Raw genomic sequence first — 20,501 nt, 5'->3', positions numbered from 1 at the left:
GTCTATGTTCATGAAAAATATTGGTCTGTAACTTTCTTGTAATACTCTTTTAGCTCTTGAATCAGAGTGATGCTGACCTCGTTAAAAATAGAGGTTGAAAAGCATTTCCACCTACTCTTTTCTCAAAGAATTTCTACAGATCTGGTATTTTGTTCAATAGTGTTTAATAGAACTAACAAGCATTGTCAACTAGACCTAACATTTCCTTTTTGGGAAAGTTTAAAATTACAAATTAAGTGTCAAAAATAGCTACAACATAGACCTTGTCAGTTGTGTCACATTGAGTGATAGTATGATTTGATTAAATTAAGATCCCAAAAAAGTCCATTTGTTGCATTGTTGATATGTCTCTTAGTCTTTTATAATCTATAGGTTCCCTTTCATTTTTTCCTTGCAGTTTATTTTTTTTAAAACTGACTTGTTTGTCCTTTAGAATTTTCTGCTTTTTGTATTTTGTCTCTTGCAGCCCACCTAACATCATTAATATTACTCTGTACCTACATTTCCTATAAAATGTTTAGAATTCTTCAATTTTCTGGTAAGAATACATCATGGGTGGTTTTGGATATTTAGACCAGAAGTTAAATATTTCTGGCTATTTCTTTCTCTTTGTAATGTCAGCAGCTGTTGACTATCATTGCCTAGATTCATTGTTTCATTAGAGGCTACAAATGGTGATAATTGTTAGAATTCTGGTGCTAGAAAACATCTTTGAAGAAAAACTTCCGCTCATTAACTATTTTGTTACCTTGGAAACAATTTATGTAGTACAGGCAGTTTATGTAGTGGAGGCTTTGTTCTTCCCCTTTATTTAGCACTTTTCAAAATAATACGTTGGTTCTCTAGCACCCTCCAAAGGAGATGAGTGAGGTGTTCTGTTTCGTTTTTGTATCATTATGAAGTCATGCATTGAGACATATATGTTTCAGTCCTTGCAGTTATTATTCGTATTGATGTTGTGTACATCCTCAATTTCAGTAGATCACGCCAAGTTCATTTTTTCAAAATGGTTCTAATTTGATACCCCACCAACAATGTATTAGAGTTTCTAAAGCATACTTGGTATTTTCATACTATAAAATTTTTACAAATATGATTGGTGTATAAGGGTGTGAATATATATATATATATATACACACACATACACACATGTGATTTCACTGCATAGATACGTATGTGTGTGTATATATAATTACGATTTCACTGCTTATTTTTTTTTTTTTAGAAGTTTACGACATGAACTATTTGGAATATGATTTGGCTCTCTTACATTTCCTCAATATATTTACTTACTACTTCTGCATCTATTTCCAATACAGTTGATTATAATTTTGGCCTCAATCTATATTCATTGTTTAATATGACTATGTAATTATTACACATAGTTAGTCTCACCTAGTCTATTATTTTTATTTTACCTTTCTTATACTTCTCTTTGTTTTTCATGGAGTCAATAATTGCCTTTTTTTTTTGTTCTTTAGTTTTCCATGTATATATTACAAATATCCCCTCTAATAGAAATATAATACTCCCCTCAATATTCCAAATATAAAATAATCCATTGATTTTCTTTTTCTTTCTTTCTTTTTTTTAACCTAGAGACATCCAGAACCCCCTCTCCTGCCTTAGGCTAGTTTCACTGTGTTCTACTGCAGAGCTGTTGCCTTGAGTCTCTTTCATCACTGTTCTTGGAATTCTCTTTGTTTCTTCCTTGTATTGAACTCAAGAAAGAGAAATATTTACCCAGTTGTTCAGATTTTAGTGTATGGACTTGCTGTGGTAGAAAGTTGTTAGGACACAGCTATGTCTGGTGTGCTCCTCTGTCCTCCTCTTCTGTGGTGTGGAATGGGGTGGATGACCTGGGAGGGTAAATATAAGGTTGTGAATGAATGGTAGAGATGCTGATATTGATACAAAGACAAGAAGCCCAACTATCTTTCTCTCTTCTTTTCTTCCAAAGCACTTCCAACCTAGGGCTACAGCCCCATGTGTGGCCTAGAGCAGCTCAGGCTAAACAATAGGGTCGAATGTTCTCTCGAGCTGAGTCTATTTTTCTCTGGTTCCACTTCTGGTGTACTTTGAGAGCAATCATAAGATCACACTTGCAGCATCTTAGACTCAGGTTCGGTGGTGGTAGGAAGGGCATGAGGTGGGGAAGCAGTGAAAAGAGAGCAAACTTCATGGCTTGTTTTGTTCTGAAACTATGACAAGTAGTTTAGGAAAAATGACTGTTTCATGAAGTGCGGATATTTCTGCATTAAAGTCTAAGGCCAAAGGTATAGCTAACAGTGAATACTACTATGCCTTGATTTTTCCATGGCCCTTTGTGTTTGTGGCTCCAATAAGAAACTTGTGCAGAGGGGTGGCTGTACTTTGGGAAAAGATTCTTGCATTCCATGGTCTTCTAGTCAAAGTACCACTTTAATAGCTGTACCAATATCACAATCTTTTCTAATACACTTGACCTGGTTGGTTAGATTATGAGATTGTCTTAAAGATTATGAGATGGTGTTAAAATTATCTTCCTGTCTGCTGTATCCTACTGGGACCAGGTAGGGTTTAATACTAGCCAGTTAGATAATCAGAACTGTCCTGCATAGAAAGTTTGACACTCTAAATGATCAGAAACAAGTTTCCCACAACAAAAAAACTGTCTTTGCATAACATAGTTGGTAAGTTTTATAAGTAAATGTGGAATAGATGGTGAACAATGCTGAAGTTTTTCTTCCTTTGGTTGTTCTTTTTAGAATAAGCCAGACTCAACAATAAAAAGACAGTGTTATGGGCTGAATTGTATCCCCCTGAAATTCACATGGTGAAGCCCTAAAACCCCCAGTGTGACTGTATTTGGAGATAGGGCCTTTAAGGAGGTAATTAAGGTTAAATGAAGTCATAAGGGTGGGCCTTAATCCAATGTGACCGGTGTCCTCTTTTTTTTTTTTTTAATATATTTATTTATTTATTTATTTATTTATTTATGGCTGCATTGGGTCTTCATTGCTGTGCACGGACTTTCTCTAGTTGCGGTGAGCGGGGGCTGCTCTTCGTTGAGGTGTGCGGGCTTCTCATTGCGGTGGCTTCTCTTGTTGAGGAGCACAGGCTCTATACGTGTGGGCTTCAGTAGTTGTGGCTCGCGGGTTCTAGAGTGCAGGCTCAGTAGTTGTGGCACATGGGCTTAGTTGCTCCGTGGCATGTGGGATCTTCCCGGCCCAGGGCTCAAACCCGTGTCCCCTGCATTGGCAGGTGGATTCTTAACCACTGCGCCACCAGGGAAGCTCCTAACTGGTGTCCTCTTAAAGAGACACCAGGGATGCATGTGTACACGTGGCAAGACAGCAAGAAGGCAACCATCACAAGCCAAGGAGAGAGGCCTTGGGAGAAACCAAATCTGCCAGTGCCTTTATCTTGGACCTTCAACCTCCAGAACTGTGAGAAAATAAATTTCTGTTGTTGAAGACAGCCAGTCTATGGTATTTTGTTATGGCAGCCCTAGCAAACTAATACAGACATAATATCCAATTTAAAAATGCACAAATGATTTGAGTGGGCATTTCTCCAGAGAAGATATACAAATGGCCAGTATGCATACGAAAAGATTCTCAACATTGGGACTTCCCTGGTGGTGCAGTGGTTAAGAATCTGCCTGCCAATGCAGGGGACACAGGTTTGAGCCCTGGTCTGGGAAGATCCCACATGCCACAGAGCAACTAAACCCATGCACCACAACTAGTGAGCCTGTGCTCCAGAGCCCATGAGCCACAACTACTGAGCCCATGTGCCACAACTTCTGAAGCCCGTGCACCTAGAGCCCGTGCTCCGCAACAAGAGAAGCCACCACAATGAGAAGCCTGAGTGCAGCAACGGAGACCCAACACAGCCAAAAATTAATAAATTAAAAAAATATATAAAATTACCATTTAAAAAAATTATAAAAAAAAGATTCTCAACATCATTTGTCACTAGGGAAATGCAAATCGAAACCACAGTGAGACACCACTTCATACCCATTAGGATGACCGTAATAATTTAAAAAGACAATAACACGTATTGATGAGGATGTGGAGAACTTGAAACGCTTGTACATTGCTGGTGGGAATGTAAAATGGTGCAGTCACTTGGGAAAACATTTGGCAGTTCCTCAAAAAGTTAAATATATACTTAATAAATGACCCAGCAGTTTCACTCCCAGGTATATAGGGAATTGAAAACAATATGTTCCCACAAATACTTGTACACAACTGTGGCTATCAGCAGTATTAATAAGCCAAATAATGGAATCAACCCAAGTGCTCATCAACTGATGCATGGATGAACAAAATGTGGTATATTCACACAATGAAATATTATTCAGCCATAAATCAGGAATGAAGTACTGATTCATGCTGCAACATGGATGAATTTTGAAAATATTATGCAGACAGTAAAGGCCACATATCGTATGATTACATTTCTGTCCAGAATAGGCAAATCCATAGAGATACAGTGGTTGCCAGGGTCTAGGGGGAAAGGTGAATTGGGAGTGACTGCAAATGGGTATGTGGTTTCTTTTGGGGGTGATGAACATGTTCCGGAATTAGGAGTCATGGTTGCACTCTGTGAATATGCTACAGTACTTTACAAGGCAAATTTTATTATATGTGAGTTTTATTCCAATTAAAAAAAAAAAAAGAATAAGCCAGAATCAGCATTCTGGGTGGTGAACCCGAAGTAAAGGATGAGTGAGATCATGCCTTGACTATTAGTAATGCTAACTTCTGAATGAGGCTTTGTTTTTCCTCCATGAACATGGGTGATGAATATATATATTCATTTATACATAAATTTAGATGTTGTCTCATTGTCCATATACATGGAAGAAAAACAAAAGCTTCTCTCACAAGTAAAATATTCTCTGAAAACATTGTTTCGTATTCATTGGTTAGCACGGTAAAATACAACATTTCAGAAGTTTGAGCCAGATCTCCTTTTCTGAGGTAGCCCTCCCTCAGCCGAAAATCACTAAGCCATCAGGACTGTGAAGATGACAGTCTTGTTTTTCTGATATCATACAAAAATCTCTCTAAAAAAAAAAATCGCAAAAAAAAAAAAAAGTCATAACCTCACTCCTGGGGATTGTTGCTACTCAGTGTGTTTTAATACTGGCAGCATCAGCATCACCTAGGATATACCCCAGACCTACTGAATCAGCAACTTCGTGTTTTCACAAGACTTGCAGATGACTGTGATGCATGCTAAAGTTTGAAAAGCACTGATCTAGAGAATTAACAAGTAGGAAGGGGCACAAGTTTATGCTAATTTTTTAATATTAAATATTTGGATCCTTTACATGTAGCAAGTAAAGCATAATACTGTCTCCCCTACTATCCATAGAGACTGGTAATTTTGAGTACACTTCGCACCCAGATCTTGGTTTCTAAATGCCCGTCTTCATTAAGTGGATCCAAGGCTCTGTGCTATTCTTGTAACTTTACCTTCGACATTATTTTAAAATAAAAAATTTTTAATATTTCAATTTAAAAAGATGAAAGGTGACCTGAAACAAACACACAAAAATCACACGAGTTTTCCAAAACTGATGATATGGAACTCAGACTGACTGTATTTATTTATTTTAATCTCCAAAATAATTTCAGTTGGTACAACTGCTTAAAACCACATCACTATCAGGCTCAATTTAATTACAACCAAGCAATTCACAAAAACAAACACTTTAAGCAACAAAACATGCTTAATATTTCTTTGAGAAGGTCCTTCAAATATGTGTACAGCATTACTGGGCATTAACACAAAACTTTTAGAAGATGACCCTTACATGCCCAATTTCTGTACCCCTTCTGTTGTGACATCTGTGAAAGGCTAATTTAACCAATCCTTCCACGCCTCCAAGTAAAGCCCTTCATGGTGCAATCTGCCTTTCTCTTAAATTTTAAAGAATATTCTAGATCATTCCTTAGGAAAGTAAAACTATGCACACTTCTGGGGGGGAAAACAAGCTGCTTAGACTTTTTATTTTTATATTATACACTTCAATTATGGGTTACTTATTAAACACTTTTTAAAATTTATGTTACATTTTAAAAAGTACCAGCTAGAGAGGACAGAAGTACAAAATATTTATCAGCATGTTAGCTTCTCCTGAAATCAGTTTTCTGGATAAATGCATGCAGCATCACTAAACGTTTTTCACTATGTATTACACATAGCTTAGAACTTTAATATTTTGGCCTGTAATTTTCATGTCTTAAATAGTATTTTGCTTTATTCCTTTAATAGTGCTAAACTCTTTCTTTTAAAAATTTATATCTTTTTTATAGATATGACTCTCACTGTGAATTTTCAACACCATAGCCTGAACCTTGGTTATGAAAAATATCTAACAAACATCTGCAACTTCAGCTGGTTATACTAGGGGGAGGGGTTACCATAATTTTATTATACCTTGTATTAACAATAAACCTTCTCACAGAGAAGACAATACTTTAAATACCTTAAATCATATTTACAACAATAAAATTCACATTTCATGCTTTAGTGAGACACTTAAATCATCCGTAAGATAGTCCTCCTAGTTTATTGGAATAGAGCCCTTCTGTACCTGGCCTTCCGCTGTGTGCCAGATATAAAGCTCTTGATGTTATGAAAATAACAAACTTATGCCATCCTCCTATCAAGTAGAAAAACTGAGGGTACATCTTCCCAGCCTTCAGGTTGTAACCGAAATCCTATATCATAGCGAGGTGGCAACCAATGTGCTTCAGACCTCGGGACCCATAGGAATCAACTTGATTGTTTGAAAAGTGCTCAAAAGCCAGGATATTCTCTAATGTGCATTGTAGAATGAAGAGGGCCCTTCTGAGCACGGCTAAACAGTTCATTTATGTGTCTATTGCACAGGATCTTAGAAGCTTCCAGAAATAGTGCTGTATTTCTTTCCTTCACTACTATATACATTTTTCTGATAAGTTCAGTGTTTCATTGGGAAATGTGACTTGCAGGGAGCTCCCCTTCGGGGCAGGTCCAGCCCTGCCACTCCCACCAACCTCGTCCACCAGTAAGACCCTCTCTGAGTCCTGCCCCTGTGAGGAGTCTGAGGTTTCTGATATTCGCAGAGTCCTAAGTGATGTGCTGTCTGTTTGGGTCAGGCCCATGCCAGGCACGCCTGGAAGCAAATTCCTGCCTCCAAGGCCATTTTCACTGAGGTCTGGCATGTAAAGGAGGGTCTGAGACGTGCTGCTGACCTCCTTCAGCTCCCGGGAGAGGAAGGAGCGAGAGTGGCCGGACACGGCGGAGGATGTCCTTCTACTGTCTGAGCAGTGCTGCCCCGAACGCTCTCTGCGCGAACCCCCAATGCGGCAGAAGAGGCATTTGATCTTCTCTATCGCTTTACTGAGCACTGTCTTCCGCAGGAGGATGTATATCCAGGGATCCAGGATGGGGTTCACAGCAGCAATTCGGATGGCCTGCAAATCTGGGTTTTTGCTGATTACTCGCTCCAAATTTGGCTGATATAACTGGTTGATGAACACCCGCACCTGTGTAAATGAGATGCCCACATTTAGTGTTTATCATTAAGCAACTGGGAGAAACATTTTTATGCAACGTCTAACTTAGTAACATTAGGTAGCTGCCCTCTTTTCTGTTAATAAGTGCCAGGAAAAGAGCAGCATACACAATTAGCTTCAGAAAAACCACCGATTAACATTTATGTTTCAAGTTAGTGTAACTTTAATATATTTGTAACTACCTTATGAATATCTTCCCAAGATCAAAGATGGTATAAAAGAATGCAATGTGTGTACAGGTAACATATGCATGAAGTTCCCTGGAGAAGAATTTTATTAACTTCATTTCTGTGAGTGCTTTCAAGTTTTTGTAATTCTAATGAAGTATCCTTTTTTCCCCAATAGGCACTGATTTCCTTTATGCCAGTTGGCTTTGTATATATTTAAATGAAACTTATTTTGGAAGTCAACTAATCATCTAATCACAGAAAAGCCCAGAAATTTATTTTAGGATCTAGAAAGAATAGCCTGGAAACTTTTAAACCAATATCTGAATCTATTATCATCTAGCATGACCAGAGAACAGTTTTTATTTTCTCTATATGAATCTGTTCCCCAGTTATAATAATCATCTAGTGTTATCAACTCTTCCTTCAAAAATCTTTTCTATAAGCTAACTATATGTCAATAAATAAATAAATACAATAAATGAAAAGAAGAAAAAAAGAAAACCTTTCCCCTTTTTTCCCCTCTAACTGCATTCCTCACCTGGATAACTGCATCAACCACCAAACTAGCTTTCCCACCTCCGATTTCTGTTCTTTCCAATCCATCCTCCAAACTACCACCAGGAGATTATTTCTAAAATGCAGATCTGATCATGCTACTTGGCTGCTAAACCTTCACTGGCTCCCTGCTGCCTGGGAACTATAGTTTTGCTCAACAACTGCCACTCAGGGAATCCATCCCTCCTTTGTGTCTGTGGAGCATTTGAGCCAGTAAACAGCCAAGAGCACTCTGGACAGCCCAACAGGGATGACAACTCATTCGAGTGCAGTTTGAGCTATTCAAGGGAAGGGGCACGTCTGCCAGCCCAGCACAGGCCGGGATGGCATAAATGAAGTAAACACAAGGAGACCCTAACGGCCTTTTTGCTGTTGTGGAGTCTTATTTTTGACAGTTAAACGTTTTTGCTCTTACTGTAATCACTTATTTACTCATATTCTTTCATGCATTTAATCATTTAACAGTAAGCCTTTATTGTGTGTTAGGCATTGTGATAGGTTCTGGGCACAAAAAGCTGCATTAAAGACCAAACAACACTTGAAGGCAGAGAGTAACCTACAGCATGCAAAACAGGAAGGTAGATCAACTATTGCAGGGGGTAAATGATGAGAGGCATTTACAGGGGGCACAGCTAACCCAGACCTGGAGGGGAGGGCATCAGAAGATGCTTCCTGTGGGAGAGGAGCTTGGACTGAGTTTTGATGGATGAGTGGGAGTTTGCTGAATTTAGAAGGAAGGACATAGCATTTTATTTTATTTATTTTTGGCTGCGTTGGGTCTTTGTTGCTGCGCACGGGCTTTCTCTAGTTGCAGCGAGCAGGGGCTACTCTTCTGTTGCAGTGCGCAGGCTTCTCATTGCGGTGGCTTCTCTTGTTGCGGAGCACAGGCTCTAGGCGCGCGCGCTTCAGTAGTTGTGGCAAGTGGGCTCGGTAGTTGTGGCTCGCGGGCTCTAGAGCGCAGGCTCAGTAGTTATGGCGCACGGTTTTAGTTGCTCTGCGGCATGTGGGATCTTCCTGGACCAGGGCTCGAACCCGTGTCCCCTGCATTGGCAGGCGGATTCTCAACCACTGCGCCACCAGGGAAGCCCAGACATCGCATTTTAAGTAGAGTAATTCTATGTGCAAAGTCATGGAAGAATGAAATGATATGCCAACTTCTGGGAACTTCAAATGACTCAATGAAAAGTGTATGAACTTGTGTAAACTTAAGGAAGACTATCATTTTATTCCTTAGAGGTAGAAGCACTTATTATTTTTTTCTCTTTTTAAAAAATTGAAGTATAGTTGATGCACAATATTATGTAAATTACAGGTGTACAATACAGTGATTCACAATTTTTAAAGGTTATACTCCATTTATAGTTCTTATACAATATTGGCTGTATTCCCTGTGTTGTAGAATATATTCTTGTACCTTATTTAATACCTAATAGCTTGTACCTCTTAATCCCCTACCCCTTTGTTGCCCCTCCCCCTTCCCTCTCCCCACTAGTAACCACTAGTTTGTTCTCTATACCTGTGAGTCTGCTTCATAAAAGTACTTGTTAAATGTACACTTTCACATTTACTCCTGAAGAGCAGATCTTAGAAGCTCTCATCATAAGAAAAACATCTTGTAATTATGTGTGGGGATAGATGTTAATTAGACTTATTGTGGTGATTATTTTGCAATATATAAAAATATTGAATCCTTATGCTGTGCACCTGAAACAAATATATTATATAACAATTATATCTCAATAAATAAATATATGTGTGTGTATATATATATATAAATGCAAAAAAAACCCCAGAATTTTTCTCTTAAAGGAGGAGGATGATGATGATGATGTCTGGGTCTTACTTCTGATTCCACCAGGATCTTTTATATAAAAATCTCACTGCAGGGGGCTTCCCTGGTGGTGCAGTGGTTGAGAGTCTGCCTGCCAATGCGGGGGACACGGGTTCGAGCCCTGGTCTGGGAGGATCCCACGTGCCGCGGAGCAACTAGGCCCGTGAGCCACAACTACTGAGCCTGCGCGTCTGGAGCCTGTGCTCTGCAACAAGAGAGGCCGCGATAGTGAGAGGCCCGCGCACCGCGATGAAGAGTGGCCCCCACTTGCCGCAACTAGAGAAAGCCCTCACAGAAGCGAAGACCCAACACAGCCAAAAATTTAAAAATTAATTAATTAATTAATTTAAAAAATAATCTCACTGTAATTCATATAAAAATAGTGGTTTTAAGATAACTGCCATCTGTCTTTAGTAATTATTTGATAATTATTATTGCCTTCAGTAATTATTTAAGGTTAGGGAGAAGTAAGAAGTGAGTCTCACAGCCAAGGAGGATGCATTAAAAACCATAAAAAGAAGAAAGAACTCATAAAAGCATAGCTGGAGCCATTTAATTAGGGACAAATATCTCTAACTTTAATAAAAGTTGATGACATTGCCACTTTGCCATACAGTATAATAATTAATATTCATGGTGTATGAGTCACTAAGAAAGAATAGGGATATTTTAGAAAGATTTATAACAAATTGGATAAAAAAGTCTAAAATGTGTAAATAAATTTCATTAATCTGCAAAACTCAACTTATATGAAACTTATTTCTAGATGATGCTATAGATCAGTGAGGTGTAACTGCATTTCTGTTTCTTCCTACACTGGAGTTCAGACCTCAATCAACCACAGGCTTATAATCCTTTATCAAGAAGTTGTTATTGTTTTGTTATTCATTTGCTTTGTTTTGTTTTTGGTTGTAAAACCTGAACTGACTAGACCATGAGGTGATTTATAATTTTATTTATTCCACTTAATGTGAATATTCCTATGTTTTGCTCCAGAGGTCCTGTTCCAGTTCTGATGGGGATATTACATTTTATACATTTTATACATTTATACATTTAGTGTATTACTAAATAACTCTTCTAAAAGCCAAGAAGTTCTGAATTGAAAACACATCTGGTGCTAAGTGTTTTGAATAAGCAATTACAGTCCTGCAAATCTCATAGAATAACGCGGTCAAATGGCTCTAAGATGAAATTACCTTGATCTCTGGAAGACAGCTAAATAAAAACTGAACTAGAATGAACAGCAGTTTATGATGACTACTCTTAAAATACTATTAGAAACCATGTTTGGATAAATGATACTATCAAGACAAAGGATGACTGATTTTCTATCCTTTCAAAAACCAGTGAAACAAAGCATCTTGGTTTCCTTCCACCATACTCTTTACTGAGGTTCTCAGCTGCGCCTGGGCACTGAGACTCCCTCAGGTCTACGGACCTTTTCTCAGATGAAGTGTTACAGAAACCTGGACGTTTTGAGAACCTTATTTAGATTCCCCACCCTGTTGGTGGGCGATTTTGGTCTGGGCCCCAGGTCTCCAGATGACTTCCATGTTGCTTTTTCTGTTTTAAGGCCGGCTGGCTTTCTGTTTAAGAATTATTTCCTGACAAGGGAATTATTGGTAAAAAGCGTGAGATCTATATTTTACTCACATCACACAGTAGTTTCCTAAGGGTGAAAGAAAGGATAGATTTAAATCTGTTAGTATCAGGCCCTCCCTGGTGTGTAGTAGCCTCTAGTGAAAAACTAAGGCAGGATTTGTGCGAATTTGAGACTTCCAGCCTCTAGGTGGCAGTGTTGCTCCACTTGGGAGTTTTTGGTCCCACAGGCCGCTTAAGAAGCGTTGTGCGGACTTCCCTGGTGGCGCAGTGGTTGAGAATCTGCCTGCCAACGCAGGGGACACGGGTTCTTCTGGGAAGATCCCACATGCCGCGGAGCAACTAGGCCCGTGAGCCACAACTACTGAGCCTGCGCGTCTGGAGCCTGTGCTCCGCAGCAAGAGAGGCCGTGATCGTGGGAGGCCCGCGCACCGCGATGAAGAGCGGCCCCCGCTCGCCGCAACTAGAGAAAGCCCTCGCACAGAAATGAAGACCCAACACAGCCATAAATTAATTAATTAATTAATTAATTAAAAAAATAAAAAGGAAGCGTTTTGCCCAGCCACCTCCAAGACCCTCTTTCAGAACAGAATCTTGGTTAATTCTAAACTTTGCATTTCTCAGATTTTTAACAGAAATGTTTTGTTGCTAGTTGTTTCTCCCACCGCTTCCTCTAGGGAAACATGGTTACTACTGAAAGGAGGAAGAATTTTGAACAGCTGAAATGGATATAGAAGGAATGAAATTTGTAGCTATTTAAGGGAATGTAATATTAGGAGTTACCATTCAATTTTTAAATTCCCATGACCTTTCAGAAAAGTCAGAGTGTTGTAAAAAAATTAATAATGGACTTTCATAATCAAAGGTGACGAGAGGCAAGGGAAGAATCATCTTTGTGGCTCACTTCATGTTCAGCAGTAATTAATTCTGACTACTGTTAAGGGAATGAAAGAGAACCTTATTTCAGAGTTCCATGGTCAGGGGGTGCTTACAATTAATACAAGCTACTGAACCTGGTCATTTAATGTCTTCTCAGGAAAGGAGAGCTCACAGGGTACATGAGTTTGAAAAGCAACATTCCAAATTCAGGTAAAAACATTCTCAAAAGTTGGTCAAATCATTTGAAAAAAATCAAGATGAAAGAGTTTTCCTTTGCAGCATGTTCTCAATGGAGACTGACTTGAAGTAGAGAAAAAGAAGGCAAAAAAGAACAAAATGCCCACGCACTTCATAAGGTTTGAAAAAAATATAGCCATCTCTGCCTCACTTTAAAGGCTACTTGATTTGCTCTGCCGAAAGGGGGGAAACCCCAGATTAAGATGGGACCATCCACAGCAGGACTTCAGTGTCATGTAGGGAGGGGAAAGCACTTTTCTGCAATTCCTGTCCAATGGGCTCTTGTTACACAAATAAACACGTTCAGGCAGTTTTCAGTTTTGGAAGAGTGTGCTGCTGAGAAAACTGAACCTCTGAGTCAGAGGCAGGCGGGGGAACACCTTAAAAGAATTCACTGAATACAAACAACACAAACAGTCTCTTGCAATTTTAAAAGTTAGTCTACTTTTCAGTAGCTGCAGATTTGCGCCTGTGGCTTATTGTTAAAATTGGCATACACGACAATATTCTAAACTTCTCAAAGATGACTAGACATTAGGATTCAGGAGCATTGGAACATAACTTGGAGAAAAGATGATAAATTCAAAATTAGATGTGATGACAGGAAAGCTATAAGGGAGGCTACATGTTGTAAAGATGAATGCCCACGTTCTGTTCAAATCCTGGCTCTGCTCCGTAAAGAATTTATGAGCAAATTATGAAAGGGCTTAGTACAAATATGTGGAGGCTTGGCCACTGTGGAATATACCAATATATTTAAACCACAGCTTAGAGGTAGCTTTGGGGTATATAGTTAATGACACAGTATCAAAAACACATACTTCCTGTTTAAGAATTAACTTGTTGGCGGGGAATGTCTAATTGAAAAAGAATGTTGAAATTTTGATTAGACTGATTTGGTAGTTGACTGTCGAGGTAGAAATGTTTTCCAACAAATGACAAGAACCTGTAACTGGATTTGTGTGTGTGTGCTCCTTGTTCTGTTCTGAGCACATAAAAGGAGTGATCTGTGTGTGCTCGGTTATCTAACTGCCCTGTGAAGAGTCCAAAATTGACACAGCTGGTACTAGAAATGCTTACCTTTTTTTTTTTTAATTTAGTGACAAAAAAATCTCTAAGTAAAGGAGAGCGGAGAGAGTGCTTGGCTGTGTGGTGGAGTGACAGCTCTGTTCTCCTTCCCTCTGCCTCACTAACTGGCCATTTAACTGCAGGCGAAGTGCCTCGTCTCTGTAGGTCAGGTCTGTACATTGAAAATTTATTTATGAAGTGTTTGTTTTTTTTTTGTTTTTTTTTTTATAAATTAATTTAATTTAATTTATTTATTTTTGGCTGCGTTGGGTCTTCGTTGCTGTGCACGGGCTTTCTATAGTTACGGCGAGAGTAGGCGCGTGGGCTTCAGTAGTTGTGGCACGTGGGCTCAGCAGTTGTGGCTTGTGGGCTCCAGAGCGCAGGCTCAGTAGTTGTGGCGCACGGGCTTAGTTGCTCCGTGGCATGTGGGATCTTCCCGGCCCAAGTGTTTGTTTTTTTAAACTCTAACTTTCAACATTCTAATAGGAGCCTGCAAGAATCACTTCAGCTCTGGGGGAAAAATATCTTATTAGCAAATGTTCCATAACCAAGCCTTGACAGGTCAGCACAGCATGGCGAAAGGAACATTAGACTAGAACTCACCCACAGCCACCCAGGAAGTAGCATGATATAGTCTTCATCTGCAGTTGAGGAATCCGAGGTGCAGAAGGAGCGAAGATATTGGCCAGCCCTCCTTTCTGCCTAGAGCTTTTCTAAGACTCAGATGAGATGCAGGGAAAACACCTTACTTTTATGTGCTGCTTTGCAGTCTTCAAGGTACTTACTGCTGGGTCTGCAATTTTATGTTATGGCTAAAAATCTGCTTTGGGGCATTGCTATTTTTTAATTTAGCCAAATATATTTGAAAAAAATAATCAGATCCTTCAGGTTCTGCTGTAATAGTGCCTGGATTTATAGTATTCCTCATGTACCTCTAGATGTGATTTTTACTCATCTGAAACCCCATCAGTTGTTTTAAGATTCCACTTCCAGTCTGCCTACAGTAAACAAAAGTCTACACAGCTTTCCTCTGCTCTAATAAACCTTTGCTGATCAGATGCTGATGAAGTCTTTATGCAGACAACTAGTTTATAGTAAGGAAACAAATAAACACTTACAGGAAGCTATTTTCCTGAAGACCTAAGTTTCACCCGTCCCAGGCAGAAGATGAATCAAATTGGCCATTCTGCCCTTAACAGAGATGAATGATTGCTACTTCAGAGTAAGAAGAAAGAAAATAAAGAAACGAGTAAGGCGTAAATACTGCCATGGCTTGCCTGTGCATGGGGGGAAAATGCCTCTTCAAATCCTACAGTGTAACTGCTTAGCCCTGAGGCAAAAGATTGGATTATAATCATTATCGTAACATTAGTAACTGCAAAATTAGGCACCAGACGTTGATCCCGCTGCAGCACTTAACACCAGGACCTTAGGAGGCTGTCTCACATATTTCTAAAGAATTCAATCCCTTTTATTTATCTTAAGCATAGATTCTTTCATTTCTTTAGCTTCTCTTGTATTTTAAAAACCAGAGCCTGGTTATAAATAGAATAGACAAAATGACAACCACCGCCTTCCCACTAAACCTTGTCATGTAATGTTCCCTGTCCATTGTATTTACATCTTTTCTGTTCATTGTTTATGACTCGCTTTAGAAAATTTTGCAACTTCAGCGCAGTTCCTTATATATCCACAACTAATTTTCCAACCTTTCTCAAATTTCCATTCCAAGGTCTGTTTATGCGACATACATATTTTGGATAACAAATTAAAATTTACTTTTGATCCTAAATTCAATATCAACTGCCCTCTAAGAGCCACTGTAGTTTCTCCTTCCCTGGTGTCCAAAAGATAAAAAAATGTGGGTCCTTTGCAGTGACTGCTTGTTTTCCTTACATGTTGTGAGTCAAGCTTTGCTAAACTGCACATAAACTGTATTTGCTCTATTATTTCCAAAACATTTTAAATGTTTCGAAGGGTTTGATTTGCCCAAATGGGATTAATGACCAACTTTATTTGATAAAGTTAAAAGAGATGCTTCATTCGTTTCCTTGGAACTGAAGATAGATCTGACTGTTTTAAATGTCAAAGTTCAGAAACTTTCAACTTAAATTACAATATGAATAAGAGAAACATGAAAAAACAAGAAAGTTGTAAAAGTAACCCAAGGAAGGCTACAGTTGTGGATGTTTCCCTTTTAATTCTTTCAGTAATTGCTAAACTGTGGCTGGGTGAGTAGTACGATGACACCATTCTTATCATTAATTTACAATTAAATTGATTCTGAAATTAGATGTTAGTGGCCAAAACTAAAGGCTAAAAACTGAAGCTGCCATTACTTGTATGATTCCTTATTACTTACACAGGTATGTCCATGTGATTACTTCTCAGCTGAGCCATTGTCAATTTTCAGGGTAAAATGACTTAATATCTACTACAAGATACTGACTTTCTATAGCGTATAGTCCCTGTTAGTTAAAATGTGGTTAATTTGCAAACCACAAATATAGCTCCTATAATTTCTTGCCTCTTGCTTCTCAAATAATGTCAAAGGCTTTGTGATAAATGGCCCTGCACCATCGGGTCAGATCTGCTATCTCAGCCCATAAGAGGCTTGAAGAAAACAATTCATCTGTGACTGTGTGCGGTAATCAACAGCTTCACATGCTTATCTCCAACCAAAACACATTTTAAAAGTATGTGCATGTTGCTAAGCTTCTAGCTCTAATTCCTCAGTTCCTTAAAGTGCGTGTTCTGCAAACAACAGCAACTCACTTTGGCATTTACTGTTCTGTAAAACATAAGGCAGAGGCCACAGAAGGAAGCCCCAGCAGGAGCAGAGTTGTTTCTTCCAAAATCTCACTTTATTCTGAGTTGCCATTACAGACAGTAAAATATATTTATGTGGCTCAATCAACTCTGTAAATTATACTGGGTCCTGCAATGGTTTAAAGGCCCTTCTGGCCAATTACATTTACTTCTGTTTATACAAATTGGCAAGAAGCTACTGTATGCTGGCTCTCAGCCACCTTGAAGTTCCTTCCATGTACAGTCAATGTTACCAGAGATATAATATTTTTATATTAAAGATCCCTGAACAGCATTAATAAGGGAAAAGAAGGAATAATAACCTGTTACATTTTCTCTTGCTCCCAGTCAGCATAAAAAAAACCCAAACTTTTTTGAGTTGATAATTTAGGATTTCCAGGAATGCGGTGTTCTGAGAGATGGAAAAACTCAGAACTAGTTGCTTTCAAGAGAAACTCTAGATACAGTAGTATGTGCATCTGCCCATGGGTTTCTAGTGCAAATAGAGGAGAACTAGGTAGGCTTTCAACCTTTCTGCTTATGACATTTTAAAACATTTTGAAAGTTAATCCAAAGGCAACTTTAAAGAAGGTGGTGTCCTGAAAATAAAGTGTACCAAAACTCAAATACACACACTGCTGCGAAGGCCAAAATTAGAAGCGTTCTAGGAGGGAGACATGACATAATATAACAGAAGCAGGGTTTGGAGTCAGAAGGGTCTGAGGTTCATTTCAAGCTGCAAGGCTTTGGCTTGGCAATAAATAAGATGACCATCTCTAAAACCCCATTTCTCTAGAAAGGCACTGTACCTCTCACAGATGAGGATTCGAATTCAATACCCCATGTCCATGAGCCTGCCCTTAATATGCCCCCTGAGAAACCTTGCTTTCCTGGCCCCTAGAGAGAATGAAGGAACCGGAGTCTGGACCATGCCTGTGTAGGGCCACATGTGCACTGCGATGTGCTTCCCAGCATGGTAAAGAGCAGGGAGTTCAGCTTGATAGATTAGCTCTGCTGGATTATTTTAAGCAAGTCACACTCCCTGTGTAAAGTGAAGGAGTTAGACTAGACCAAAATGCATCCAATATCCATTCTAGCTCTAAAATTTTACATAAGCTACCAAAAAACCCGACATAAGTCAAAACACTAAAAACCCCACTATTGTAAGGAGTGTACACCAAAGAGATCACCACCCCTGACGTTTCGGATTCTGCCCTAGACAGTGCAGAGGACGGGGCTAAGTCACACTACAACGGTTTCCCCTCCACATCTGACAGTGCGGCGGGTGTTCCCGGAAGGCTCAAGACCAGTGTCAGGCAGCAAGGGGTAGGGGCTGTCCCGAGAGAGAGAGACAGAGAGACAGAGAGACAGAGACAGAGAGAGAGAGAGAACCCGGCTTTCAGGGAAGGAAACGGCGATGTAGGGGAAAAGCACCTGCTGCATCTCTTTAGCGACGGGGCGTAAAAAGAGGTTGGGCCTGCTCTGAGAAGCAGAGCGTGGAGACCCAGCCCCGACCTGGAGGAGACGCGTTGGCGGCCGAGGAATGAGAGGGAGAGGAGGGAGCGGGAGATGGAGGAGGGAGGTGGATGCAGGAAAAGGGCCGAGTGGGGCCCTGGCCCCAGCCACTCACCACAAGCGGGATGGAGCAGATCAGCACCACCAGAGAGGTGGCGATGAGTAAGATGACCATCTGGATCTCGGCGCCCGCGATGCGGCGGAAGCTCCGGCGGCGGCGAAAGTCGCTGAGGCGCGGCAGGGCGGGGGAGGCGGCGGCCGAGGAGCCCCGGCAGGCGGCCTGGGCCACGGCGACGGCGGTTGCGGCCGCGTGGTGCTGCTCGGTGCCCAGCGAGGTGCGGCGCATGAACTGACGGTGCATGCGGAGCAGCGCCGCGCACACGAGCACGTTGCAGAGCACAGTGGCGAGAATGAGGAAGGAACTGAAGCCCGCGTACATGTAGGAGAAGGCGGCGTGCGCCGTCACATTGGTGGTCCAGTCGATGAAGCACCAGGTGTCCGGGTACTGCAGCCGCGAGCTGCCGAGGCCCATGTTGGGCAGCGCGCAGAAGAGCACGTTGGACGCGTAGACCGCGAAGAGCGTGAGGCCCGCCAGCCGCTTGTCCACGTAGTGGCTGTAGAAGTAGGCGTGGTTGATGGCCAGGTAGCGCTCGATACTCATGGCACAGATGATGCTGAGCCCCGACAGGCCGAAGAAGAGCAGGATGAAGGTGCTGTACTCGCACAGCGCGGGGCCCCCGGGCCACTGGCCCTTCATGTACGTGGCGATGGTCACCGGGCTCACCAGCAACGTGCCCAGCAGGTCGGTGACCGCCAGCCCGCATACCAGTGTGTAGAAAGTCGTCTCCTTCTGCTCTTTGCGCGACTTGCACAGCACCACGATGGCCACCAGGTTGCCCACCACCCCGAAGATGAACATCACCGCCGGGATGGTCACTGGGCTATTCAGTCGGTCGGAGGCCAGGGCGGATGCATTGCTTCCAGGGGTGGCCATGGTGGTGGCTGGCGGTACACTGCCTTGGAGTGCGAGGCTGGGTCTGCGGTTGGTAGGGGAGAGACAAAGACGCGGTGAGCGGAAATTACCACTTGCAAAAAGGTGTCAGACCCGCGCCCAAGAGACAATATGCTGAGGAGACCAGGGGAGCAACTCGACCCTACCTTGCGGATTGTAGCCACTTACCAACTGCGGCTACCGAAATCTCCAGGCTCCGGATACGTCCTGCCAGCAGCACCACTCTACTGGCATTAATATTTATACGTTGGTACTGCCATTCTCTCCTCCTCCCCCCAAGCCAACTCATCCACTGCCAAGATGAACAAGACTTATCTCAAGGGAAAAGTGTTTTGCTCGTTTTCCCGACAGATTCTGAGTCAATAAAAGTCTCACTGAAACCAGGTTACGGAAGATAATTTGGAGAGCGCGCTCCTCCCTCCCTGGCTCGGCTCAAGGGGCGCTCGCCCACCGCTCTCTGCCCAGTGCCTCCAAACCTATCTCACCTGTGGTAGCCGCGGAGGTGGCAGCCACGTAAGCCCCCAGGGTCAAGCCTCGGATATCCTGGACACGCCTTCAACCTGCCCTCAGCCTTGCCCCGCTCAGTGTGGAGCTTACCAAGCCTTTGCCTTCTCAGAGCCTGTTCTCTCGGTGGCTGCTAATTTTCCGGAACAGGGGTCAGAGTGGTCAGCTTTCAAAAACTTGGAGAACCAGAAGGACAGCGAAATGGGTCAGTGAAGCCTGATCTTGGATTTTTTTTTCTTTCTCTTTTCCTTCGTTTCTTCAAAGACGATCCAAGCTTTGCGAAGCCCGCGGGTCTCGTCCGCGGGCGGACGGCGCTCAGGTGTACTGCCGCGCGCGCAGGTGGCACCGAGCCTCGATCCCCGGCTCGGGCCGCCTTCCTTCCCTGCCCAAGGCAGCGCGGGCGGCTACCGGGGCTGGCGGCTGCAGCTGAGGCCGCTTTTGGCGCCCTGGGGGCGGCTTGAGGTCCACTCGGCCTGAGGCTCTGACCTGGGGCCGTTCATCTTCCTCTCGCGCTGCCTGTTCGGAGCTCCGCTCTTGCCCTTCCAGCCTCTGTACAAACTTTTCTCCTGCTTCAAGTTTCCCTGGCGGAGGCGGGGCCACACAGTGCGCGGCCCGGGCGCCCATTGGCCAGACCGGGAGGGGGCGGGGCGCGTGCTCGCTCCTCTGCGCGGCGAGGAAGCTCCGCGGGCTGGAGGGAGGGGCTCCGCGCTGCGCGGATCCCACCGCGCCTCGGGGGGCGGCTCCCTGCGGCTTTCCCG

General features: G+C 42.0%; 1 protein-coding gene across 2 annotated transcripts; it reads right to left on the bottom strand.

Annotated features, from left to right (window-relative positions):
• Positions 1 to 5,579: 5,579 nt before the first annotated feature.
• On the bottom strand, positions 5,580 to 20,301 carry PTGER4 (prostaglandin E receptor 4). Of its 2 annotated transcripts, none has more exons than XM_007192162.2 (3): positions 19,725 to 20,301; positions 18,343 to 19,264; positions 5,580 to 7,532 (listed from the first exon to the last, which is right to left on the bottom strand). In XM_007192162.2, exons 2-3 carry the CDS (start codon positions 19,219 to 19,221, stop codon positions 6,942 to 6,944), a joined length of 1,470 nt encoding a protein of 489 aa, XP_007192224.1. In that variant the 5' UTR covers positions 19,222 to 19,264; positions 19,725 to 20,301; the 3' UTR covers positions 5,580 to 6,941. The 2 variants fall into 2 exon arrangements, with proteins under 2 accessions (XP_007192224.1, XP_007192223.1); XM_007192161.2 differs by having other exon boundaries at positions 19,837 to 20,301.
• Between the last annotated feature and the right edge of the window lie 200 nt (positions 20,302 to 20,501).

This window comes from Balaenoptera acutorostrata, chromosome 2, assembly GCF_949987535.1.
Source record: "Balaenoptera acutorostrata chromosome 2, mBalAcu1.1, whole genome shotgun sequence".
Taxonomy (NCBI): domain Eukaryota; kingdom Metazoa; phylum Chordata; class Mammalia; order Artiodactyla; family Balaenopteridae; genus Balaenoptera; species Balaenoptera acutorostrata.
The sequence above is the reverse complement of the archived record's forward strand: the minus strand, read 5'-3'. Positions and strand labels throughout refer to the sequence as shown.

Coding starts and splice junctions, on each gene's coding strand:
- PTGER4 (XM_007192162.2), bottom strand. CDS start 19,221: ATGGCCACCCCTGGAAGCAATGCATCCGCCCTGGCCTCCGACCGACTG. Junction 7,533..18,342: donor TCTGCTCCATCCCGCTTGTG/GTGAGTGGCTGG, acceptor TCATTTACACAG/GTGCGGGTGTTCATCAACCA.